General features: G+C 31.9%; 4 protein-coding genes and 1 non-coding gene across 5 annotated transcripts; 4 read left to right on the top strand and 1 right to left on the bottom strand.

The window, feature by feature from the left end:
- Positions 1 to 1,576: 1,576 nt before the first annotated feature.
- On the top strand, positions 1,577 to 1,679 carry LOC145038094 (U6 spliceosomal RNA). Its single transcript, XR_013679163.1, has one exon. It is a non-coding gene; the product is annotated as a U6 spliceosomal RNA (small nuclear RNA).
- Positions 1,680 to 6,433: 4,754 nt separating this feature from the next.
- On the top strand, positions 6,434 to 8,517 carry LOC145035559 (uncharacterized). Its single transcript, XM_078984088.1, has 2 exons — positions 6,434 to 7,085; positions 7,616 to 8,517. The coding sequence occupies exons 1-2, from the start codon at positions 6,434 to 6,436 to the stop codon at positions 8,515 to 8,517; spliced, it is 1,554 nt and encodes a 517-aa protein (XP_078840214.1).
- Positions 8,518 to 10,913: 2,396 nt separating this feature from the next.
- LOC145036617 (putative transmembrane ascorbate ferrireductase 4) lies at positions 10,914 to 12,920 on the top strand. Its single transcript, XM_078985080.1, has 4 exons — positions 10,914 to 11,146; positions 11,305 to 11,356; positions 11,521 to 11,717; positions 12,513 to 12,920. The coding sequence occupies exons 1-4, from the start codon at positions 10,988 to 10,990 to the stop codon at positions 12,840 to 12,842; spliced, it is 738 nt and encodes a 245-aa protein (XP_078841206.1). The 5' UTR covers positions 10,914 to 10,987; the 3' UTR covers positions 12,843 to 12,920.
- Positions 12,921 to 17,934: 5,014 nt separating this feature from the next.
- Positions 17,935 to 21,632, top strand: LOC145036616 (putative transmembrane ascorbate ferrireductase 4). Its single transcript, XM_078985079.1, has 4 exons — positions 17,935 to 18,137; positions 18,303 to 18,354; positions 18,532 to 18,728; positions 21,242 to 21,632. The coding sequence occupies exons 1-4, from the start codon at positions 17,979 to 17,981 to the stop codon at positions 21,569 to 21,571; spliced, it is 738 nt and encodes a 245-aa protein (XP_078841205.1). The 5' UTR covers positions 17,935 to 17,978; the 3' UTR covers positions 21,572 to 21,632.
- Positions 21,633 to 22,105: 473 nt separating this feature from the next.
- Positions 22,106 to 24,769, bottom strand: LOC145036615 (P-loop containing nucleoside triphosphate hydrolases superfamily protein). Its single transcript, XM_078985078.1, has 7 exons — positions 24,381 to 24,769; positions 24,004 to 24,147; positions 23,848 to 23,922; positions 23,555 to 23,736; positions 23,295 to 23,466; positions 22,671 to 23,096; positions 22,106 to 22,402 (listed from the first exon to the last, which is right to left on the bottom strand). The coding sequence occupies exons 1-7, from the start codon at positions 24,699 to 24,701 to the stop codon at positions 22,268 to 22,270; spliced, it is 1,455 nt and encodes a 484-aa protein (XP_078841204.1). The 5' UTR covers positions 24,702 to 24,769; the 3' UTR covers positions 22,106 to 22,267.
- Positions 24,770 to 26,513: the final 1,744 nt, after the last annotated feature.

The raw sequence follows: 26,513 nt of genomic DNA, 5'->3' as shown, positions 1-26,513 counted from the left end.
ATATTATATTTATGAAGTTTACACGATAATACTGCATTGTAGACTTGACTTCACATTGGTGCTCAATAGAGACGTTGGTGCTTATAACAGTGTCAGCGTGAAGGTTTTCTGTTATCAGATATCATAAATGATTAAAATAAATATTTTTACATAATTATAAAAACAATACTAACGTTTAATAAAATATACAATTTTCATTTTAATAATTTATAACTATACATTAGACATGATTTAAACCGTCTTCAAAATAAATCACATACCTAATCGGCCTAAGACCGAGGATTCACGAACTAAGACATTTGGAGCGTTACCATAAACACTATTTATACAATAGCGAATTCTTGCTTTTGAAAAGTTTCCTCACCTACACGGGGCTGAACAAATTTATGATTTTGTAGTTAGATTAATAAATATTAAAGGAATACTTTCTATAACATTAAACAATTCTAGTAATTATAATAATGATATTAATTGAATGATGAGAACTTTATATCCAATATGCGTTGGAAAATTTAACATGTGCATTGTAGTCATATTTTCAATTTGACGTTTGTCCTTTAAGGGTTTCTCCAATGGACTACTATTTTCTGTTATTGCACAAAATTTTACTCCAATGGAGCGGTAAAGTGCCCGATATTTTTAGGTGAAGAAATTTTGGCCGACATATATACCGGGGCAGTGTGCATCACACCAAATGTTCTTTTTACTTTAAATATCATTTAATTTAATTGTCAGTTGTTACTCTTATCAATATTATATTATAGTTTATTAGATTTGTATTTTATAACTATTACAATTTATATTAAAATGTCTTTATGGTGTAAATTTTTTGTGTGTGGTTGGAACGAGAACTCCATTTTAGTGTTAAAAAATCATTATTTTATGATTTTAGTGTTTCCGGTTAGAGTTGTTCTAAATAAAGTAGGTTTTTGAAGGAGATCTAGTGACCTAACATTAATACAACTCCAACCCAACCCAACTATTTATGAAATCCTCAATTCCTACCTACAACTAATATAACACGATTTTTTATGAAAAAACAAATATACCTTAAACCGAAAAACCTAAAGTTGAATAAGAAAACCAAATGCTAAGATTTTAAAGACTAAACGGGTCTAGATCTATACAAGTCATAAAAAAATAGTCTTACACCCTACCAATTTCACAAAAAAATATCCGACTTTATGGACGTTTAAATTATGGGATAATGACTTTGGAGGGTAATAAGGTTTTTAGTTTTTCCGTATTAGGTCACTAAGGTTTTTTTTTTTTTTTGGCGTATTAGACCAATATGGTTGTTATTACCGTTTAGAAATAATCATTTTTATCGGTTTTAATGGTAAAAATGACTATTTCTAAACGGTAATAACAACCATATTGGTTTAATACGCACAAAAAAACCTTAGTGACCTAATATGGAAAAACTGAAAACCTTATTACCCTCCTAAGTCATTAACCCTAATTTTAAAGACATTGAAAATATATGACCATCAACAGTAAACTACTTCGTTTAGAACTCGCGTCGTCCCATATAACCTGCTACTCCTCTATATGGCGAAGCTCTTCATCTATAGTCGTTCCTTTGGGGACATCTGATAAAATTGGAACGATGTAAAGAAGATTAGCATGGCCACTGCGCAAGGATGACACACACAAATCGAGAAATGATCCAAAAATTTTTTAACCCTTTGTCGTCTTCTCTAGAACTTTAATTCCTTTTTCAAATGCTAATAGAGTTCAATTGCAATTCTTACGTTTCAGTAGTTCATCTACTGAAGTCATGATCAGACAACATGTGGATTCTAATATCAGATTGATCTTCTTGTTGATGTCTTCAACCATTTGGGCAAGTAAGGGTGATCTTTCTTTCTATAAAGTCTCATTTTAGTTTTTTACTTTTCCTGTCATTAAGTTTCAGGCTTTATAAACTCCGTTTATGTGTTGTATATAGTCTGTATGTGTTTGTTTATGTGCTGATTTTTTTATTCATTTTGCAACTTTAGTTTCTTAGTTCATGTTGTGGTTTTGCTTTTTATAAAATAATTAATAATAGACATCCTCTGCAAGTCCCTGTTGGTTTTACATTTTCATTCGTTATCAAATGTAGACATTGATGAGAGGTATCACAGTGAGATTGTTTTTGTACATATGGATGTGTTCATGTAAACATTTAAATGATAAAAAAGAAGTTATTGATAAAATGTTGCATATTTATGTAATGAAGATCGTCAATCATATGAGTTTTTGGACTTAGAAGTTCTGGAAGGGTTGTGAGATAAGTTTAAATGGAAGCAACTATTTTCAATCAAACAAATCAGTCACATTAATTAGTAAGCACGTTTTCTAAATAAGTAGGGTTAATGACTTAGGAGGGTAATAAAGTTTTCAGTTTGTCCGTATTAGGTCACTAAGGTTTTTTTGTGCGTATTAGACCAATATGGTTGTTATTACCGTTTAAAAATAGTCATTTTTACCGGTTAAAACCGGTAAAATGACTATTTCTAAACGGTAATAACAACCATATTGGTCTAATACGCACAAAAAAACCTTAGTGATCTAATACGGACAAACTGAAAACCTTATTACCCTCATAAATCATTAACCCTCTAAATTATAGATCATTTGATGCGAACTAGAAGACCCTCATCAAGAGATGAATAATTTCTCCGGCCCTTGTCCTCAAGAAGCTACCAACTTGATGCTTTTTTTTCAAATATTTTTAAACAGGTGTAGTTTTATAATCACCATTTGTAAATTGTAATTACTTTCGAAAGAGTCTGTCTTTACTTTACCAGCTTCTCTAAGATATCAATCACTAAACTAAACAAAGTAGCAAAAATCATAAGAGAAGAAAAGTTCATAGAAGGTTGAGAAGTAGTACGCCCACGTCCTCCGTGGCCTATTAAAGGGTCTGTCACTCGGTCCATTACTTGACATATGTATTATTATTAGAGTTGTAATTAGAGCTACACTAGCCCTGTCAAAAATACCCGTTACCCAAATTACCCACCCGATTTTTTCGGGTATCAGGTTAATTTTTTCGGGTAAGTGGGTAACCCGAATTTTTTTCGGTTCGGGTAAAGGGTAAGTTGTTTGGGTTTCGGGTATACCCAATTACCCGAAATATATATAAGAAATAATGTCCCTTTATGAGTTTATCTAACTCTCCCAATTCTCAGATCCCAATTTCCCTCGTTGAGGCTCGTTCTATTTTCCCCACATCAAAAAACCTTCGTACCTCGTCCGCTCTTTGTTGGTATTCGTCACCAATGGATGACTATATTGAAGTAAAAGATGAGACGATTGAAGTTGACAACCCAACCAATGATCAAGTTCCACAAGAAAAAGAGAAAAAAAAATAAAGAATTCAACCCAAGATCGAAAATTTGGAAAGAATACTTGACATCTAAAATATTATTGAGTAAAAAATTTCAATGTTCAAAGTTTAGCACGACACACTTATTTCGTTACATTTATTTTTAGGTGCCATTAAAAAATAAAAAAAAATTAAAATTGGGTAATACCCGAATTACTCAAATTTAATTTGGGTAGGGTAACGGGTAAATTTTTTTATATGAAAAACCCGAATTACTCGAAACCTGAAAATTTTACCCGATCAACACCCCTAAGCTACACATTGGCAGTTTCAGACTGGTTTTGGGTCGGTCTCGAAATGGTCCGGTCTTTTTTCAAACAGGTCCAGTTTGGCTTTTTTCCGATTCGGTCTTTTCTCAGACCGATCTTTTTCGGTCCAGTCCTTTTTCGGTCTCGTCTCTCGGTCTTTCCGTGCACCTTTTTTTGTTCAATTTACGAGTTTTTTTTGTTCGGTTTCCGTATTTTTCGATTCTTTTGTTTTGGTTTCGAGTTTTTTCCGTTAACAAATATGAGATTATCACCAAAATGAGAAATTAAGATTTATTAAAAATGATAATTTAAATTTAATAAAAGAAAAAAAAAATGAAATAAATTAGATGGCTTGTGATTAAAATTTATATAATTAAGACAAAAATATATACTTATAAAGCTTGGTTACCGGTCTTTTTTTCCAGACCGATCTCATTCGGTCTCAGACCGATGTAGTCTTTATTAGGACCGGTCTCGGAACGGTCTGGTTTTTTTCAAACAGGTCAGAGACGGTTTCGAGCCGGTCTTTTTCAGTCTGGTCTCGTTTTAGACCGGCTCGGTCTCGGTCTCTTTTTGGGTCCGGTCTGAAACCAATCTTTTTGTGTAGGTCTAGTTGTAATGGGTCGATCTGGGTTGGGTTCGGGTTCAACCCATTTATTAATTGGGTTGAAGATGTCAATCCAACCTCATCTTTTTATTTAGAATGGATAGATATTTCCAACCCAACCAACATTTTCAGATAAATAGGTTGTTACCAGGTTGATCCATTTATGTAATTCCCAACTCAAACTATTAAATAAACTTGAAACCGGAAGAGGGTTAAATCAAGAGACAACACTCGTTCTAGCGGGAGAAACAAGATGGGGTTCACATTTCAACACACTCACAAGTTTGATGAAGTTGTTTGCGGATGTTCTTCTAGTTCTAGATTTTGTGAAAGGGGAGGGAGGGTCATTGGCAAACTGTCAACAAGCATCTAGAATCTTAGTATACTTTAAATCATATGAGTTTGTGTTTTACTTACATATGATGTATGACATTGTACACCTCATGGGTACATTGTCAAAGCAACTTCAAAGAAAAGATCTAGACATTTTAGAAGCGGCTTCAATGGTTAGAGGGACAATGGAGGCATTACAATCTTTTAAAAGCATAGGGTTTGGTAGCATTTTGCCAAAAGTAATATCTTTTGTCAAACACACGAAATCGATACTTTAGATATGGAAGAGTTGTATATTGGTGCGAGAAAACGTAGGACTACAAAGACTAATAGGTTTCATTTTGAGGTTGAAATCTTCAACACGGTGGTAATTGTTTGATTAGGTGAAATTGATATGTTTTATTGAATTTATTGTTTAATTAGGTGAAAACAACTTGTTTTATTGAAGTTATTGTTTGATTAAGTGTAATTGTTATGTTTTTATTGAATTTATTGTTTGATTAGATGAAAGCAACTTGTTTTATTGAAGTCATTGTTTGATTAGGTGTATTGACTTAAGTAGTGTTTGATTTTTGTCTGCATATCTGCATGACGTCTTCTGTCTGCGCCGCACAGACAGCGCGCAGACATTAACCTTCGTAGACTGTTTTTTTTTTTGAAGACAACAGACCTAAAAATGCCTGCGCGCCCTCTTCTTGGTGCAGATGTGGACCAGAGTCTTCTAACATCGTTAGACATCTTCAAGCCTAAAAAACATATTTATCTTTATTTTTTTTAAGTTTTTTTAAATTTATATTCATATATTTTTTGCCAAATTTTATAAAACATTATTTAATACAGTATCGTCAAGTTCCCGAGAAAATATTTATGGTACGTTTTTAATGGATTTAATTGAAAAGATCGAAGTTTATTTCTATCCATTTATGTATCAAATTCTTTGATCACTAATTATAATGTTTAGTTATAACTTTGCAACAAAAATTGTTGGTTTTTATAAAATATATACGTTAATTCATATCATTTTATTTTTATTTTTTATATAATAATACATAAAAGTTGTTCTAGATTTGTTAATTATTTATAACAAAGTCATAAAAATATTAAAAAATCATTTTGAAGTTTAAAAAAACAGTTTATTTAGATTTATGTTTATCTTAGTAGCCTGCAGATGTTAAAAAAATAAACATTCTTCATTTTTCAGACTGCATACGTTTGATCCACCTCTTCTACTGCAGAAGTCTATAGATGTGGTCCGCAGACTGCAGACATTTTGCCTCAGAAAAAACAAACAACACCTAATTGTTATGTTTTTATTGAATTTATTGTTTGATTAGGTGAAAGCAACTTGTTTTTATTGAAGTCATTGTTTGATTAGGTGTAATTGTTATGTAATTATAGGTTAAACTAAGTGGTTTTTTTTTACCAAAAGACAAAGACCTAATCCTAATGAAAGTAGTGAAGAATGTTCTCAAATACTAATCACCAATCAATCAATCCCTTCCGTTTCTAATCCTAATGCAACTCCACAAACACCAATCACCAATCAATCAATTCCTTCGGTTTCTAATGCAATTCCACAAAATCCTTGCTCTAACCAACCTAATGATAATGTTGACTTGAAAGATCTTCCAAAGGACCCGGTGGATAGGCCATTGATTACAAGTTACAAACCAAATATAAGAGATGATGTAAGAAGAGCATATTTGCTTCAAGGACCGTGTCAAGTAAGGGCACATAAGTTTCCTAAAAAAAATAGGTGATAGATTTAGAAGATTCGTTCCTTCATGGTTTGATGACTTTAATTGGTTAGAATATAGTGTGAAAAAGAATAATGCATATTGTTTATATTGTTATTTGTGTGGAGGCCTCATGGGACAAAAAGGAGGGAGAGATGCATGTGTTTCCCAAGGTATTGATACTTGGAATAAAAAAGATGCATTTCGGACTCATGTGGGTGGTGTTGATAGTTTTCACAACAAAACAAAAGAAAAGTGTGAGTTTTTAATGAGGGAAAAACAAGCTATTAATGTAGTCTTGAGGAGGCAAACTGAAGTAGAGGACCATAAATATAAAGCTCGATTACGTGTTTCTATTATTGTTGTTAGACTTTTATTGAAAACCGGTTTACCGTTTCGTAGTCATGACGAGTCGGTTAACTCGGAAAATAGAGGGCTTGACAGTGAGGTGTTAAAAGCCATTCGAGAGACTAGTGAAGATATTTTCAACAGTACTTTAGAAAAAGATCCTAAAAATAATCAACTTATTTCCCCTAAAATTCAAAAAGAACTTGTGCAATGTTTTGCACAAGAAGTACTTTTGAGTATTCGTGAAGAGATTGGTCAAGATGTTTTTGCTTTACTAGTTGATGAATTTAGTGATGTTTCAAAAAAGGAACAAATGGCTATTGTTTTGCGTTATGTCGATAGTCTTGGCTTTGTGAAAGAAGGATTCATAAGACTAGTGCACGTGAAGGATACATCTTCTTTGACACTCAAAAACACCATAAATGAAGTACTTACAAGTAATAAGTTGAGTTTTAGTTAGGTAATTTATACTTTACTTTTTTGTTATTTCAATTTAATTTATTATATATATATATATATATATATATATATATATATATATACTGTTTTAAATTTTAATAGATAAAAAGACAAGGTTATGATGGAGCTAGCAATATGCAGGGGGGGGGATTCAATGGTCTGAAAGCTTTGATATTACAAGAGAATGACACGACTTTTTATGTACATTGCTTTGCACACCAACTTCAATTACTAGTTGTGGTTGTAGCAAAGAAGCATGATGGTGTTAGTGACTTTTTTGAGCAAATTTTGTTGGTGATTAATGTTGTTTGTGCCTCGTGTAAAAGAAAAGACTTACTATGAGAGCAAGAAAGAGAAAGGGTGCAAAAAGGCTTGTATAGTGGTGAACTTGAAACCGGAAGAGGGTTAAATCAAGAGACAACACTCGTTCTAGCGGGAGAAACAAGATGGGGTTCACATTTCAACACACTCACAAGTTTGATAAAGTTGTTTGCGGATGTTCTTCTAGTTCTAGATTTTGTGAAAGGGAAGGGAGGTTCATTGGCAAACCGTCAACAAGCATCTGGAATCTTAGCATATTTTAAATCATATGAGTTTGTGTTTTACTTATATATGATGTATGACATTGTACACCTCACGGGTACATTGTCAAAGCAACTTCAAAGAAAAGAGCTAGACATTTTAGAAGCGGCTTCAATGGTTAGAGGGACAATGGAGGCATTGCAATCTTTTAGAAACATAGGGTTTGGTAGCATTTTGCCAAAAGTAATATCTTTTTGTCAAACACACGAAATCGATACTTTAGATATGGAAGAGTTGTATATTGGTGCGAAAAAGCGTAGGACTACAAAGACTAATAGGTTTCATTTTGAGGTTGAAATCTTCAACACGGTGGTAAATATGCAAGTTACAGAATATCGAGATCGATTTAGTGAATCAAGCACCCAATTACTAGAATACATGGGTGCTTTGAGCCCTTGTGATCCATTTGCACAATTTGACAAATCAAAGTTATTGAAGTTGGGTAAGTTATATAAGTATGACTTTGATGATTCAGATATGATAGACCTTGAAGGACAACTTAAGATATTTTATCACTCTTGCATCAAAGATGAGCGCTTCACTAGTTTGAAAGGAATTTCCGACCTTTCTTATTTGATGGTTTGTACGGGGAAGCATCGGTCTTATCCTTTGGTTTATAAGCTTTTAAAATTGGCTTTGATATTACCTATAGCAACCGCAAGTGTAGAAAGATATTTTTCAAAGATGAAGCTCTTGAAGACCGACTTGCGTAACAAAATTGGGAATGAATTTTTGAACGACGCATTGCTTTGTAATGTCGAGACTGAAGCACTTGCAAAAGTTGAGAATGAAAAGGTAATTGAGCGGTTTCAAAAGATGTCTGCATGAAGAAGACAAATTTAAATTCTAATAGTTCGTTGTTATATTATGGTTAACCAGAAAAAAAAATTGTATTAGATGTTTTATATTATGTTTGATCGGATTTTATTTTTAATGTTTTATATTATGTTTGTCCGGAAAAAAAAAATTATTCCTATATTTGCCCCTGGTTATATGAGTGTACAAATGTACCATATTTGCCAAAGATGAATGTGATTTGAGAATTGAGATTGGGTTTTTGGGTTTTCAAGTTTAGGAAACTTCACATCACCCAAATGAAAGTTAATGCAATAGCTTCATGTACTTGAGCCACCTTTCCTCAAACCTCCTCCCAAAATCATTCTTGTAAGTTGTAATAGTATAAGTTATAGGACTCAAGTCTCAAGCAAAGAATAAGAAACTCAAGAAAATTATAAAAGTCTACTGTTGTTTCCTGACTTTCCTCATTGTGAATTGTGTATCATAAATTCTTTAACATTGACTATATGTAAGAACGGAATCTTTTTGGTTTTATTATTGTACCATATTATAACGAGGACAAAATACATAAATGATCAAAAACTTTTATTATTTCATCAGTTACATAACTTTTTGGGAAAGGTTAGAATAACTTCTTTTAATCATTTTAATATTTTTTTTTTGTGCGAGCACATACTACATGTTACAAGTTAAAAAGGTATTTTTATAAGGAATCCACACAACTTGAACTCTCGTATATTTTTTTGTTTTCAAATAAATATTTGTTAAATCATTAAAGAACAAAGTAAAAGAATTACAAGATGAAAGTCCCCTAATATCTAGAGGTGATAAAAATCGATCAAACTTACCAACCCAACTTGAGCCTAACCCAAAATTAGGAGTTGAGTTGAGATTTTCAGCTCATTTATGATAAATGGATCAAAACGTTTAACCCATTTAATTAAATAGGTTGGTTGGGTAAATGTTATTAATCCGTTTTCAACCCACAAACCCATTTAATTTTAATATAATAATTATTTAAATATTACAATGTATTAATCTAAGTATTAATTTATAAATTAAAATGTTGTATTATTATTTATGTTATAAAAATACAAATATAATTTTTATATTTTTTTCTTTAAACCGACAACACTAGTCACCTTTCAAATCATTTCGAAATTACATATCTTTAATTTTATTTGAGCATTTTTTTGTATTTGTGAATTGGGATTGTGGTTTTATTATATTTTGAAAGTTTATTTAAGTTTTAAACTAATTTAAATGGTGCAATATTTAGTTAATTTATTTATTTTTGTATTTTAAATGGGTTAACCCATTTATTTAATAGGTTGGGTTAAAAATTATATAAATAGATCAATCAGATAACAATCCATTTATCTGAAAGGTTGGGTTAGGTTGGAAATATTTATTCATTTAAATAAAAAGATTGGATTTGGTTGAATCTCCAACCCAATTAATAAATGAATTGAACCTGAACTCAAACCATATCTACACATTGTGAGCTCTACTAATATGTGTTAGATTCGATGATGACCCGTATTAATAATTTATCTCTTTGTAAAACCGATCATATATAAGTCTACAAAATTGGTCACAATAACAAATCTTGTGATGTCTAGTTTTGGAAAACTTTTTCAATGTTAATTACAGCATCTTGATAGTTAGCATAACCTTATTCCAATTGTATAGATTGTCCCTTTGAAGTTAAAGTTCCAACCACTAAAGATGAAGTTCAAGTTGCCTTAGTCGCCAATGGGTTACCGGTTGGAACGTTGAAACCTTCTCCAAAAAAAATAAAAATATAAAATATATATATATATATATATATATATATATATATATATATATATATATATATATATATATATATATATATATATATATATATATATATATATATATATATATATATATATATATATATTGGTTCTAATTTGGTAAAAAAAAAAAAGTTTTGGTTTAAATAAAAAAGAAAAAGAAAAATGTAAGATCTTTATTGATACAAAACTAGGTGTAAAATTTATGCCTAACATTGATTTATTTAAAAGAAAATTTATATATGAAATTTTAAATATTTAAAAAGTTTGAATTTATAAGAAAAATTAAAAAAAATATTGAATTATTAAAACTAAAATATATATTTTTTTCTTTTTAAGTTTAAACAAGTAATTTAGATAAATAAACAGAAAAACTAATTGAGTTTTAATTTTGAAATTTTAAAATTACAAAGAAAATTATATTTATTATAACTATTATATTTAAATATTATTTTGAATTTAATAAAAAAACCATTTAATTGAAAATAACAATAAAACAACCTGTGGTAAATCAATAGTAATCGATAATAAAGTCATATATTACAAAAACATTTTTATTTATTAGAACTTTATTTATATATAAACTTATTGTCCCATCATACCATGGACTTTATGCCCCCTTCCTCTCTTTCACTAAATCAAGCAACATCTATTGTCATCCCTTTTCAACAGTAGCTTCAATGATAGCCATGGCTGCTAATACTAAACCCACCTTCTCTCTCCTCTTACTCGCGAGGCTCTCTGCTACACTCGTCGCCATTCTTCTTCTCAGTTGGGCTCTCTACTTCACCACCAGCTTCCTTCCTCACACACTCTCTCAGCGAGACCTCATTTACTCTGTAACCAATTTCCTTCAAATCCCGCATTCTTTTGTTTCTTTAATAACTGGGTTTCATTTCACTAAAGATCTTGACCTTTTGTTCTATGTTTATGTAATTAGAACATGCATTTTGTATCTGAGCTCATGAATATGTTTCTTTAATCATAATATCAACAGGTTCTGCATCCTTTATTGATGGTGATTGGTTTCATCCTCATAAGCGGAGAGGGTAATTCCACACATATCTTCAAATTCATAATATTCTTTTAAAGTTATCAAAGATTTTAATTTGATGACAACCCTTTTTTCTTGAATTTGAGGCGAGAAAAACCCATGTTTTTTCTTGAAAAAAGGTAATGGAATTATTTGTTAATTTTGAGGATTAAATTGCAGCAATATTGGTGCATAGATGGATGCCTGGTTCAAGAAAAAGAAAGAAAATGGTGCATTTGTGGCTACAAGGAGTGGCATTGACAAGTGCAATATTTGGGATTTGGACAAAGTTTCAAGGAAGAGAAGGAGTAATAGCCAATTTCTATAGCTTGCATTCTTGGATGGGTCTCCTTTGTGTCTCTCTTTTTGGAGCTCAGGTTCTTCTAAATATTTTATCTTATAATATATTCACAATCTTATATATAATAATGTTTTAATTTTGTCTTGTTAAATTTATTAGCAGTGAAAGAAAGATTCTTTACACTTAGTATAGGTCAAAGTTTGGATATCTTTTTTAAATAAAAACGAAACTCTTTAATAAAATGTTAGTAGAGTATTGGTAAAATACGTAACACGCTTATAATAGACAGAAAATGAAAAAATATTTTAAAAGAGGGTTTTTGTTGGAAGGGAGTAGCACAAAATTATTAGAAATTGCCATGTGAAGCTATTGGTTGCATGGTCCCTCTCCACAACCACAAGTGAACAAACACTCCATTATTGCTTCTATTATTTATAAAACATCTTTAATGTATGTATTAGAATCAAAACATATAAATAATGAATGACATGAAAATTCATAGTAAAATCAAATTTTATTTATGTACTATAAATTGTACAATTTCAGTTAATTAAAGTCTATTTTCTAAAATTATTACTATAAAAAATATATATTATTATAATCTTTATTTATTCTATTGAGATTTTATTGTATGCAACTTCTTGTTATTATAAATAATATAATATATATAGCACCGTTGTAGATTGTATTTGATTTGACTATCTTATCCAAATTAGGCCTTGATCATCATTCACATTTGACAATACTTAAAACCGTGTAATACTATTATTTCGTATTTATTAATGTATCTTTGTACATGTTTGATATTTGAATTTACAAAATTTACATTATTGTGAGAATATTTTCAGTTTTCTTTTTGTCATCAATGTAGTGGTTGATGGGTTTCTTAAGTTTTTGGCATAGAGGCGAGGTACGAATGACTAGAATACGGTTTTTGCCTTGGCATGTTTTCATTGGTCTTTATACATACGGGCTAGCTGTGGTGACCGCCGAAACGGGGCTTCTTGAGAAGTTGACTTTCTTGCAAACCAAGGGAGTTGTGTTGAAACACTGCACCGAGTCATTGATCGTTAATGGTTTAGGGCTCGGATTGGCCACGCTTTGTGGGGTTGTGATATTAACCGCAGTCTCACCCAAGCAATATCAAAGTAGTCACACACCAAAGGTTGTGCATTCAGATAGCAAGTGCTTGACTTCTTAGCCAAATTTGTGTACATATGCACATTCGTTCAAAATGCTTTTACATCGTTCTTTAATAAAACAAAATATTACCAAATAATCCATTTGACCTATAGGTATTGTTTGTTATTATGCATGACATAACAAAACAAGACATGACATACCATAACAGGATAATTTTGTATTAAGTTTAACGTGCATTAGTCAAAGAGGGGGGCTCATGTCATTTATTTTGTCCCATTGGAAAAGGTGAAACAAGTACTTACTCTAGATCACTTGTCTTTCGATCAAAAGACATGAATAACTTTATTGTCTTAATTATTGTAAATAGCGTCTATTAACTTTCATCAAAGCTTGTATCATATAGGGGTGTCTTTTTAGCCAACCCCATCATATAACAAACATAATCAAAGAGACATATGCTATGGGTGAACTTCTCTCTTTCTGCTAGTAAACATAGTCCTTAAAGGAATGAATCTAACTAATTTAAACATGAGATATCAAATTCAAGTTGATTTTAAAGTACAAGGTACACACGGTGTAACGCCCTGATTCTCAGGTATTGCTTAAATACGATTTATTGGGTTAAGCTCTACTCGACGAGTTGGTTGACCTACTCGTCGAGTAGCAGCGGGGTGGGATCGCGTGTTAAGTGACCTACTCGATGAGTCCATGTTAGACTCTGCGAGTAGGAGCTGGGAGCGGGGTGGGATCCCTTGTTTGGTTAAAGCATACATGTTTCATCCCTCGTTAATTTAATTTTGCACGCTTAATCCCTTACAGTACCTGAAATGACCATTATGCCCTTTTGGTATTTATTTTCTGATTAATTTAATGTTCTTCTTATTGTTGTTAATTAAAAAAAAGAATACATATTATGAGCCACTTAATCTCTTTATCTCCTTTCCAATTCACTTAATGTTCTTCAAGATCCCGATCACCATATTCGTTCACAAACTCGGTTCCTGGTTCCACCTCCAGTCACCATCTCCGTCTATAGACTTAGTGCCCGACAGCAGCTCCGGTCACCATCTCCGTCCATAAACTCGAAGTTGCGACTCAAATACAAAACAAAAATCCAATCTACAACTTAAACCCAAAACAAAAATCAAACCTGACGAATTAAACCCTCACCTACTATTCCGACGACGCTATCAAACTCTTACCCTCTAGTATTCCGACAATGACATCTATGTGTGAGATCGAGTTGTCAAGAGCTCGAGGATTGGGTTTTCAAATCTAGTTTCTGGCTACAATGGTGGTTGTCGGATCCATGGCCTCATTCCTCACTTGAAATCTGCACTACCATGGAAATCGACCCTCACCTTACCCACCCCATTCGCCAGTTTAAAGCTCAAGACCACCACCGTCTTTCCATCGAGCACCTGTTTAAACTCCTCCTTATACCGCCTGTTACTTGGAAAATAACCATAAACCACCACCTTCTTCACCAACAACATCTTTCTGTACAAACACCAGCCGATAACAACTCCAATTCGAAAACCACCTAACCAGTAATCTCATCACCCCAACAACTTCCACTAGAAACCCCACCTGCAAGAACTTCAAACACTAATTACAGAATCTCGAATAATCACCATTACTACCCAAATACCACCAGTCGACCTCCTTTTTGTAGATCTGTAACCCTCTCGCTAGATGGAGAGGCGGTCCAATGACTTGGTTTCCAGTGAAGGTAACAGGAAAAGGGGAAATGAAAAAGGGAGGGGTGGATTGGGGTGTGGCGTGGTGATGAGGGTTTTATTCTGTTGTTAGAGATGTCTTGGAGTGGCCGGAGATATCTTTGAGTTGTTGGAGTATTGGAGTCGACGGTGATGGTGGTGGTGATGGGGGAAGAGATGAGATATGAAGGTGCTTAGATTCAGAGTCGATTTCTTTTTCTAAAGGACAACAAATAATTATTTTTTATGATAAAAAAATCAATAAATAAATAATAAATAACAAATAAATAGAAAATAAATCAAAAAACAAATAATTAAGGCAAAACGGTCTTTTTATGTTCGGATGGATTAAGTGTGCAAGAAGAAACACACCAGGGATGGTCCGAGTTAAAATTTGAAAATAGGACTAAACACGCTTTCTGACATATTCACGAGGGACGACTGGTGTAATTTACTCAAAAATAAAACTAAAAAATCGTGTTGTAGGCTGTTTTCCGGGATTTATATGGTCTAGTGTGGCCCAATCTGATTCATTATTTATATTAACATTAGTACTTTGTAAGCATTTTCGTTTATGATTTTATATGTACTACTTATTTGAGAAAACTACAAATTTAGTATTACCTATTTTGCATTTTAGTTTATGATTTTATATATACTACCCATTAGAGAAAAATACAAATTTAGTACTTCGTCGGTCCCATATTTATTGTTTATTTTAGATTTTGAAGTGTTTATTCATTAACTTTGATCTTAAATATTTTAATATTTGTACTATGTATTACTTGATGAAACTTGTAACAATAAAAAAAACATTTAAAACACAATTTATTCATATATTTTACATCAAGTATTATATATCAAAACCAACAATATTTAAGGTTAAAATTGAATAATAAATACTTCAAAAGTCAAAAGTAAACAATAAATATGGGACGGAGATTATACTACTTATGTTGTCAAAATATTTGGGGTTTAAGTGTCTAAAATAGTAATTTTGTATATAATGACATCATGGCATTTCCATTGTGGTTTTGCTTTTAATTTTAGAACGGTGAATTAGTATATATACCTAAGTTCATTGAGAATGAACTTAGGTCTACATTGTTAACATTGTTAGAAACATCTTATTAGACACCATATTAGCTAAGTGGATTAATCCCAATTTTTTTAATCGATAGGTGCAACATGTGCGCCTCACATGAGGACTATTATGTCTTTTTAACTAACATATCTCTCATACTTTATATTAAATCGTTTCTTTTTAAATTATCCTAATCTCATTCCTTTTTTCCCGACGACACACTATCGGGTCGAAAAGTAAAACTTAAAACTAAAATGAAATCAAAAACATAATTTAGATTAGAAGCCCAATCACGTTATTTCCAATAACAGGTCCAAAGGAATGAAATTATTGATTTTAGTTTCTACCCATAGATATCCAGTTTTGTAGATTTTGTTTAAATATGACAAGAGCGAAGAAGGATGTAAAAAATTCAAAAATACTCTTCCTTTACCACATCTAAATTCTAACTACAACTAGTGGTTGTTTTACAAAGATCATTCACTCCAACTTATATTAAATGCAAAATTCTAGCCATTTTAAATTCGAAGCATAGTATTTCAAACTAGAGGCGCACAAGGTCTCAGAATCCTTAATTTAGCCTTTTGCATGCGGTCTTCGGTTTAGTACCAAAAAGCCTTAACCCATAAAAAAAAGCTATTGATTAATAAAATTGTTAACAAATCACCAGCTAACCACTTTCACATTTCATACCACATAATAGTTCAGACCTTCTATAACCTAGACCTTTTATAACCTGATACGAATTTCAATGTACACTATTGTAATATAGAGAAATAAAGTAGATTACTATAATAAATAAATAAATAAAAGTACATTGTTAAATCCTGTAGTTAGCCCCGTTTTTCACTATATCGTATAATAATGTAACAAATTAAAAGGATTCGAAATATTACCTATGACCTATCATATAGTAGTGTACTTTTGGTTGCTCTATATCTAATTTGTGAGCTCTTTTTCCTTAGCAAATATCATATTTTTCTCAACCAGTCTCAACATGTAAAAGATGGTCAAATACAACCCCAAGGTGATAAATTCATCTACCCAAGTAAATGCAGGGTTTGTCACCCACTTGCTCATACGTTCTTCATTTTTCCTAACGATCAAAACCACAAGCTTACTGTAAAAATAACAGAGAAACATGTATATATACCACCTACATGAAGCCGCCTTCTCCACCTACGTGTAGTCTTAGTTTTGATAATTTAACATTAATTAATGATTTTTATGATGGCAATTGGCAAATTTTGTTGTTTTGGTTATTAAAATTATTAGTCTCATTTCGTTAAATATCCATGAAATAACAAAAATACTTTTATTTTTTTATTATTATATTTTTATTATGATTAAATAAATCTGCCACACCACCACCTATCATCGCCTACGTACTTGGGTTTGAACCCAATTTTGTTTTGCTTACTCCACCATTTTGCAGTATTGAACCAACATACCCACATGTTGAACCATGAAGAACATGGAAAGGGGTGTGTGGTCAGAGTGAATAGAGTTGAGAACCACTGCTCAGAGAGGGAGAGGGTGAGGTTGGAAGATGGAGATGGTGTTGTTGAATTTAAGGAAGAAAACAATATCATTAAGCATGGTGTGTTATTGTTATTCATCCATAGTGGTATTAGTGGTGATGTATCATTCGAGTCAATTATAGGATTCAAACCGAACTCAAGTGAAAGAAACAGTGTCGTGCAACGGGAGAGAGAAGAGTGATAGGGAATTTACAGTTATGGAAAACACCTTGTCGGTGGCGACTAGATGGTGGGTAGTCGACAGTGTCAGCTAGAGGGTGGGCTGCCTACAGTATCGACTACACAAAGGGAGAAAGACAATAAGAAGGATGTCAATGGTTGTTAAAACAAGATCCCAAGAAACCTAAACATAATGTGTTTTTTTTTACATATTTAGTCATGTAATATATATTTTTTATTAGTTCTGGTTAAGGGTAAAGTTATCATTTTACTAAGACCTAACGTCCAATTTTTAATAGAGTTAGCCCGAATGACTATTGGTGCAATTTTTTGAATTAACAAGGACGTTAGCTATCAACTTTTTAAAGGTTAGGCCAAAACCTATAATTATAAACAAACTACAAGGACCATTCTATAACTTAATCTCAAATAAAAACACATTAAAAAACAAATACAATTATGATGTTTGGTAACACCTTGGAAATTGGACTTATTCAGTGAAATACATTGTTTTAGGAAATATATACTATTTTATAAAAAAATAATAATAATAAAATAAATATTTATTGATTTAATTATTTCTGTGATTACCCTCCGTTTCAACATGCATTTTAATTTTATAGTTTATACCCCTTTGCTTTCCATTCAAGCAACATCTATTGTCATCCCTTTCAACATCAACAGTAGCTTCAATGATAACCATGGCTGCTACTGCTAAACCCACCTTCTCTCTCCTCTTACTCGTCAGGCTCTCTGCTACACTCGTCGCCATTCTTCTTCTCAGTTGGGCTCTCTACTTCACCACCAGCTTCCTTCCTCACACACTCCCTCAACGAGACCTCATTTACTCTGTAAGCATGCAAATTCCTTCAAATCCCACATTCTTTTGGTTCTTTAATAATTGGGTCTTAATTCACTCAAGATCTCCAGCTTTTGTTCTTTATCTATGTAATTAGAACATGCATTTTGTATCTGATCAGCTCATGAATCTGTTTCTTTCATCATAATATCAACAGGTTCTGCATCCTTTATTGATGGTGATTGGTTTCATTCTCATAAGCGGAGAGGGTAATTCCAAACATATCTTCAAGAATTAGATTCAAATTCATGATATTCTTTTAAAAGTTTTCAAGATTTTAATTTCATGACAACCCTTTTTTCTTGAACTTGAGGTGAGAAAAACCCATGTTTTTTCTTGAAAAAACGTAATGAATTTATTTGTTAATTCTGGGGATGAAATTGCAGCAATATTGGTGCATAGATGGTTGCCTGGTTCAAGAAAGAGGAAGAAAAAGGTGCATTTGTGGCTACAAGGAGTGGCATTTACAAGTGCAATATTTGGGATTTGGACAAAATTTCAAGGGAGAGAAGGGGTAGTAGCTAATTTCTATAGCTTGCATTCTTGGATGGGTCTTCTTTGTGTTTCTCTTTTTGGAGTTCAGGTATTTATAAATTCTTTATTTTATGAAAAATTGCAGATTAGATTCTAATTCAGATTATTCGTTATCCTCAATGTTAAGAAGTTTTGATCAACATTCAACAAGTATCTTAATTTGGTATTTGTTAAAAATCATTAGCAATCAAAAAAGATTCATTAGATTGTTCAAGTCATCGTTCGGATTTATTTATATAAAAAAGAAAGCAATTTGACAAAGTTGTTGAGCTTTTTGAAAAAAGTAGAACGCTTATGCCTATAATTGGCATAAAATAAAAATACTTATTATAGACATAAAATACAAATTTGTATTTAACTAAAAAATGTGTTAACTATTAACAAAACGAAATTTGAGATAAACATTTCTAATAATTTCATTCACTCTCTAGAGTCTAGTCTCTTACAAGAGACTAGAGAATAGAGAGTAGCATGAAATTATTTAGAAATGTTTATCTCAACCTATTGCTTTCATGGTCCCTTTCGGCAACCACATGTGAATCAACACTCCATTATTGCTTCTATAATTCTATCTTATATAGTTATACTATACTACAAATATCAGTGTTGTAAAAATCCCGATTAGGTCCCAATTAATCCCTATGCGCTACTCAACCGATTAGAGAGCGCCTATCGATTAATCCATGCATACAAAATTACTGAAACAGTAGAATCCGATGAAATTTGAATACTTTTAAGAAGTTATATCTCAATCGAAACTATTTAAGGTATGATTAGTATTGTATTTATCATGTTAACCTATCTTGCTATGATATTAGTGGTATTTATGAACTTTTATATGATATTAGTCATATTTAATTTTTTAAAATCTAACAAATTAGCAATTAATGGTCCCCGATTAATCTCCGCCTAGTCGATTAATCCCTTCACTCCAGTCCACCGACTAGCTAACGTCGAGCGATTTTTACAACATTGATAAATATATTAGTCATATCTTAAATTTTAAGAGATACTAGATACATAGCCTTTTTATACAAATTAGTTATGTATAAACCAATCATTAATACTTTGTTAAAAGTTTGAAAACTTGAATTAAAGAAGGTTGTTAAAAAAATTAAATCTGGAGCAAAATGATAATTTAAAAATATTAAATTTATTTATATAAATTAATTTATATTTCTTAAATTAGACACCAAAAATAATTAATTTACATAAAATGTATAAATAAACAATATAAGTATAAGTTCTAAACATAAATATTTTATTTAAAAGTGGTAATTTTTTTATTACATAATAACTAACAATAAAATCTATTAATTGTTTCCTCATAACAAAATTATTCATCAAAAGAGTTATTTATCGTCGTTACATTGCACGGGAATACATTTAGTTATATGTAACGTGTCTATGTGCGGCAATACATCTAGTTATATGTAAAGTGTCTATGTGCGTATTAGGATCAAACTGTATAAAGAAATGTTTACATAATTTTTTATTTTTTTTTAATGTTTCACGATTCTAATTGAATTAATTTTAGTTGTTTATAATGTAATGATAAATATGGAGATATTTTTTTATCACATTCATACTTCACTTTTAATGAGATTTAGTTAAGTTCAATCAACTTTTTATTATAAAAAAACAAACAATTCCCTAGTTTTTAATTAAGTAATATATGTAGAGCGTTGAACTATACATGATATCTACATATAATATATAATTATTACATATATAATATATATAATATATAATTATTATATGTATTAAAATAAAAGTTATTTTTGCCACAAGAGTTTTCTATCTTAGATTTTGGCTAGGAAGTAGGAATACGTAATATAGTTTTTGTGTTTCACACTTTTACACTTTTGCCACAAGGGTATTCTATTTTATTTTTTTTACCACAAGAATTTCCACGCTATTTCCGATTTTGGCCACAAGACATTCTATATTAACATGTTTTGTCCCTAGACTTTCGTATGTTGTCACTTCCCACCAAGATACTTTTTAAAATAGCATTTTCCATATATTTAGTTTGTAACATATCACTTTCACCCTGTCAAATTTGGACAACAACACTTTCAACCCTTTACCTTTCATACATCGTTTTGTAAAAATTAACAGTACCCCTCCACCATATATTTTGTTTTTAAAACATGCTTGCATCCATGAAAAAGGAATTAACACAACATCAAATTACCCCCCCCCCCCCCCCTACTAGTGGCAAAAGCAAAACCTCACATGCTTCCCCTAGTTGGGAGGTGACAATTTCTAGTTATAATTATAAAAAAAAAAAAAAAAAAAAAAAAAAAAAAAAAAAAAAAAAATCATTACTACAAACAAATCAAAGCATTTTTATCATTTTCTTTATTTCATTATCTTATCTATTTTATTCCTAGATTGTTCGATTTTATTTCATCCAAGCAAACAAACTCTAGAAAACTAGTAATATTATTGTTACATATTTAATTTTATTAATGTTCATAGTACAAGTTTAATATTCAAATTTACGGTCTTTACCTTATTTTGAGAAAAACCTTGTTTTTATTTTTGTTGTCGATGCAGTGGTTGATGGGTTTTCTAACCTTTTGGCATAGAGGCGAAGCACGAATGACCAGAATACAGGTTTTGCCTTGGCATGTTTTTATTGGTCTTTATACATACGGATTAGCTGTGGTGACAGCTGAAACCGGACTTCTTGAGAAGCTAACTTTCTTGCAAACCAATGGAGTTGTATTGAAACACTGCAATGAGTCATTGATCGTTAATGGTTTGGGGCTTGGGTTAGCCATGTTATGTGGGGTTGTGATATTAACTGCAGTCTCACCCAAGCAATATCAAAGTATTCCCAAAACAAAGGCCATGTACTCAGATAATAAGTACTTGACTCCATAGTTGAATTCGTGTACATATGCATGCTAATGTGTGAAAGTGGCTTTACTTAGTTCTTTAATAACATTTTTATCCAAAATGTTTTTGACCAAAAAAATATATTTGACCTATAAGTCTTCTTTGTTATACACGACATGACATGACATAACATAACAAAACGAGATTGTACTGAGCTTAACGTGCATTAGAGACTAAAATTGGGATTGATGTCTACGGAATTTTTTGTCTCACCCAAAAATGTGCAATATGAGTTCTTTCTGCATCTCGTATCTCACGTCTGAGCAAAAGACGTGAATGCCCCCCAACTCATCATAGTCGTCGGAAATAATCCTAAAAAAGTTTGTCAATCTTTGTCCAATTTTGTCTCATGTAACAATAAAGAGATATGGTCCGTACTTTCTAAACAATGACAAAAGATAACATTTGATGTGATTCAACCCATAAAACAAGACCAAACAAAACAAAAAATGAAAAGGGCACAAACACATTATCCACCATTTATATGTTACAAACCAAACACTCGACAAGAGAAGACCGTAACAAATGGTTTTCATGAATATAAAGCAGCCGATCCCATGTGGTTTATATATATAACTCATTGTACACTAGTGTACTTATTAATGATTTTCCAGGATTCACTATCAATGTATATATTACAAAAACAAAGTTTTCATCAAAGACTTGAAGCAAGAATAGTTGTTAGCTTCGCATGGTGATGATAAGCTTTCTATCTATAAATTTGGCACCTCCAACCTTCCCTTGAATCTTAGATGGTAAACAAATAACACGTCTTTGATCCCCAACTTCAACCAATAACTCGGATCCTCCCCTATACTGCACAATTTAAAAGTCAAAGTCAACAAGATCATGTAGGATTCTAAATTGTTTCTTTTTTAGTTAATGGACTTGATAGACACATGACTTAATCCAGTAAGCTATATGTAATTGTTTCTTCTTATAGACTTAATGCAGAAAGAACGACTTGATAAAGAAATTATGGGAAATGAGCTTTCATCAATTAAGTCTTAACTTTTTACAAAAATGCCCTCTGTTTTTCCCTTTCATTTCACAATTTTACAAATAAAAAGAAACTTGTCCTTACTTGGTATAACTTTATTTCAGACTTGTCAAAACCAGGCATGAGAAGGGTAACAGATTTGTTTGCAGGATCAAATGTCACAGGCTGCAATTGCAAATATCCACTTGACCTACTTTCCAATCCACTTAGAAGATTTCGTGCATCATTACTTTTTCCACTTCCCAAAATACCCTCCCAGTCTAACGGATCTTTAAACAAAACAGGAGGATACGATGCAAAAGGCAAGGGCAAAAACGTCTTTTTGGCATTCTCTAGACATTCATCACCACAACTTGAATTTGTCACACCAAATGCACCGGAAACAAGTGCTCCAGATTGAACAGCACATCCCCAGTAACGTAATGCAGCATTTAATGACATTGGATTGTTCATATCCATCACTAAATAGCACCCGAATAACTCTGGATTTGTGATGAAAGATGACCCTTTCTGCATACATAGAATCAAACCTGGCTTAATGTATTAAGAGTTAAGACACCACATTTTACTTATTTGCCCTTGTTATCTTTTCCACCCAACTCCTCACGTGTTAAAACTGATTCAGTTGTTGGTCAATTTATTTCTGTAATAGGTTAAGCATAAACCTAATTTTGGAAAGATGAAAATTAAAAGAAGAGAATTTGATACCTCTAACATGTGCTCTAATTTATCCCATATTTCTCCACTAAGTTGCCCATTGAATCCAGAACTACTAGTGCCTCCATTAAAAGCCTCATTTACAAGTCTCATTATCGAGGGACCCGCCAACCTCCCCAAATCGGTTTTTTCAGCCAACTTTCTCAAAAATCTCAAATACAATCTACCACAAATACATCATCATACATACATACATACATACATACATACATGAATAAAGAAGAAGAAACTGAGAAAGAGAGATTTGAAACCTTGATTTACCAGTTGCACCTATCAATCTTATTGTTTCTTCAGTGCTTATACCATCATATATGACTACATCAAAGCTATTCTTTTGAGTTTTGTTCCTTAAAAATCCTACAAGCTTTTCAAGTTGCAATGCTGAAAAGATTGTATCCATTCCAGGAAGAACACCAAACTCTTCTCCCACAACCTACTCCACAATGTTGTATACGATTTCATCAAGATAAATATTGTAATCATGGAAAAAGGATGAAAAGATTGAATTTTTAAAGGAAGAAAATGATAATGGTCACGTACCCACCCCTTCGAGGACTCCTTGTGTCATATTGAGACGAGCATCAGCTTGTTTTAATTGTTTAAGTGGTTCAAGAATCATCTATTATTGTGAAAAGTGAAAACACACAATAAGTATATCATCTATTAGAAGATAAAATAACAACAAAGGGGGGGATAGTACTTTTGTAGTCTCCAATCTGACAGCTGAAAGATTGTCATTGCAAGTAACAGGAGTTGTTCCAATCTTACAGTTAAGTATATAATCTGCAGTGGGATCTTGCGAGTGTATGACCAAACATGTTTTAAGCCCAGCCATTGCATAATGCTGTGAAGAGATGAAGTTAATCAACATACCATATTGGAATTATGTAATCGAAGATACTTTTGGGTTTTCACTAGATTCAATTCGAATCCAACAATTACTGTTTTACATAATTGCCAAGTTGACCTAAATCCCAATTAAGATCAATGGATATCCATCAATCGATTGAGCAAGAAACTGAACACTCGTCTCTAACTTTTGGAAAAGATGCAGAGGGAGTAAGTAAGAAATGGAACCTGAGCAGCAAATATGGCGGAAAAGGTTTTACCAGAACCGCCTTTACCCAAAAACGTGACGAATTTTGTGGGTTTTGGGTCATTATCAGCATTCGGTGTTGTTGAATTTTTCGCCATAGATATGGTGAGAAATCTTCGCGGCATTCGTCGGACGAGGATATGATTGGAGTTGGAATGGAATTGAGGCCGGGAAGACGATGAATGTAAAAGGGTAGGTGGATTACAGAAAGCCATTTTTGTAAACAAGATGATCCGAAGAGCAGTTTGGTAGCAAGTAGGAAGTAGGAACTGATGAAATTGTGGGTACATATAGCATAGCATGACCTATAATACCAGGGAACAACGGGAAGTCGGGAAGTACTGACCTATCCAGTATCCACCACTGTCGGTAAAACAATTTTCAGTTTACAGCAGAATATATAATTTTAAGGGTTTTTAATTTTTATCATAAATTGGGAAAATGGGTAATTATTTTTTGATCTCGTTGAGGTTTAACTGTTTAAGTGATTTCTTTTATATATTTGATTATTTAATTTGTTAAATATATTTATATATTATCATTTATTGTCATATCTTATTTCAAGTGGTAAAATATGAATACATCTGAATGGTTTAAAAAAAAAGTTGTTTAAATGTAAATAATTTTTTTTTAATTTTTTAAAACTTTTTATAATATTTTTATGATATTTTTTTACTTATTTTTCCAATACAATGTTTCAAACTTTGTTTATATTTTTTTAAGCTTTTTTTTTTTATATATTTTCATATAAATTTCAAATATTTTCTAAATGTTTTATTACAAGTTTTTAATTTTTTTTTCTTTTTTATATTTACATAAAATTTTGTTATAACTTTAATACAATTATTTCTAAACTTTCTTTTACAACATTTTTAAATCGTTTCATAGATTTTGTATGAAAATTTAATATTTTTTGGAACATTTTAAAATATTTTAGATAAATACTAGTTTAGAACGTTGTATTAAAAAAAATAAAAAGTTTATAAACTGTTAATTAAAAAGTATAAAAAATAGTTCTAATAATTTTTGTAACGTCCCAAAAATTTATAATAAAATTTTCAATGTGGAAAACTCTGGTAGATGCGGTGCAGTCACGTCGGGCTCTTCACTTTCGTACCCAAAGTACCTGAAACCATAAACATAAAACCGTAAGCATAGCGCTTAGTGAGTTTTCCAAAATACCACATATCATACATATAATAGAGATTGATATGTGCTAACCATAGTCTTGTCATTATGCCACGAATCGTATCATGGTCTTCCCTTTCCAAGATAGGGGCCAAAACCCTGGGTCTTACAGATAAGTGCCAAGAGCCACCTTCTGGTCTTCTATTCAAGAATCATAGAGACAACTAGCATTCTTCATATAACTGTCAAGGTCCATACCCTGGTTTTACATACAATTTTTCAGGAGCCATGTATAGGTCTTTCATACATATGCCAGGGGTCACCCCTGGTCTTCCTATATAACATAAACCAGTGGGCCGACATTGGTGATTTCGACCCCCAAGTATAGTGAGGAGACTCACCTGAATCACAAAGTCAACTAACACTCAGCTCAAAACCACACCGACCACTGCTAACTGCTTTCTAGCCAAATGATGAGTGTTAAACACTTCCTAACAATCCACACAAGGCAAACCCTAAGTCTACCTTCTAAAACAAAGATTAAACAAAAGTTAACCCAAACCAAAAGTCAATGGTCAAAGTCAAAGTCAATTGCCTAATATGCCAAATATTCAGCCTCACGTCATGACTAGCCCTTGGTCACGTCATAAGAGCTTACTCGGTTCAATTCCAACTCATCTCGACTCAAACTAGCCAACTCAGTCAAGGAAATCCACTTGAGTTGACCTCATGACGTGAGCAGCCTTCTCTCATGTCGTAAGCCTCAAAAGCTCGACAGAAACGGGATCATTCAACCCTAATGTCGTGAGCACGGTCTGAAGCGAAAAATCCAACAATTTAAGTCCTTAATCTGCTAAGCTTTTTACCCTAACTTTCCAGAAGGTCTTATAACTCCATAATACACTTAAAAATTGATGCTTTATGGGCATGTATGTCCAATACATGTCTAGATCTCATTTGGGACCAATATTGAAGAAAATATCATC

The sequence above is a fragment of the Lactuca saligna genome, chromosome 3 (assembly GCF_052625555.1).
Source record: "Lactuca saligna cultivar CGN05327 chromosome 3, ASM5262555v1, whole genome shotgun sequence".
Taxonomy (NCBI): Eukaryota; Viridiplantae; Streptophyta; class Magnoliopsida; order Asterales; family Asteraceae; genus Lactuca; species Lactuca saligna.
This window is presented reverse-complemented; position numbering and strand designations above follow the sequence as displayed.

Coding starts and splice junctions, on each gene's coding strand:
- LOC145035559 (XM_078984088.1), top strand. CDS start 6,434: ATGGGACAAAAAGGAGGGAGAGATGCATGTGTTTCCCAAGGTATTGAT. Junction 7,086..7,615: donor CATAAATGAAGTACTTACAA/GTAATAAGTTGA, acceptor ATGTTCTTCTAG/TTCTAGATTTTGTGAAAGGG.
- LOC145036617 (XM_078985080.1), top strand. CDS start 10,988: ATGATAGCCATGGCTGCTAATACTAAACCCACCTTCTCTCTCCTCTTA. Junction 11,357..11,520: donor CATCCTCATAAGCGGAGAGG/GTAATTCCACAC, acceptor ATTAAATTGCAG/CAATATTGGTGCATAGATGG. Junction 11,718..12,512: donor TCTCTCTTTTTGGAGCTCAG/GTTCTTCTAAAT, acceptor TCATCAATGTAG/TGGTTGATGGGTTTCTTAAG.
- LOC145036616 (XM_078985079.1), top strand. CDS start 17,979: ATGATAACCATGGCTGCTACTGCTAAACCCACCTTCTCTCTCCTCTTA. Junction 18,138..18,302: donor AACGAGACCTCATTTACTCT/GTAAGCATGCAA, acceptor TAATATCAACAG/GTTCTGCATCCTTTATTGAT. Junction 18,355..18,531: donor CATTCTCATAAGCGGAGAGG/GTAATTCCAAAC, acceptor ATGAAATTGCAG/CAATATTGGTGCATAGATGG.
- LOC145036615 (XM_078985078.1), bottom strand. CDS start 24,701: ATGCTATGCTATATGTACCCACAATTTCATCAGTTCCTACTTCCTACT. Junction 23,097..23,294: donor AATTAGAGCACATGTTAGAG/GTATCAAATTCT, acceptor CTATGTATGCAG/AAAGGGTCATCTTTCATCAC. Junction 22,403..22,670: donor CTGAAATAAAGTTATACCAA/GTAAGGACAAGT, acceptor TAAATTGTGCAG/TATAGGGGAGGATCCGAGTT.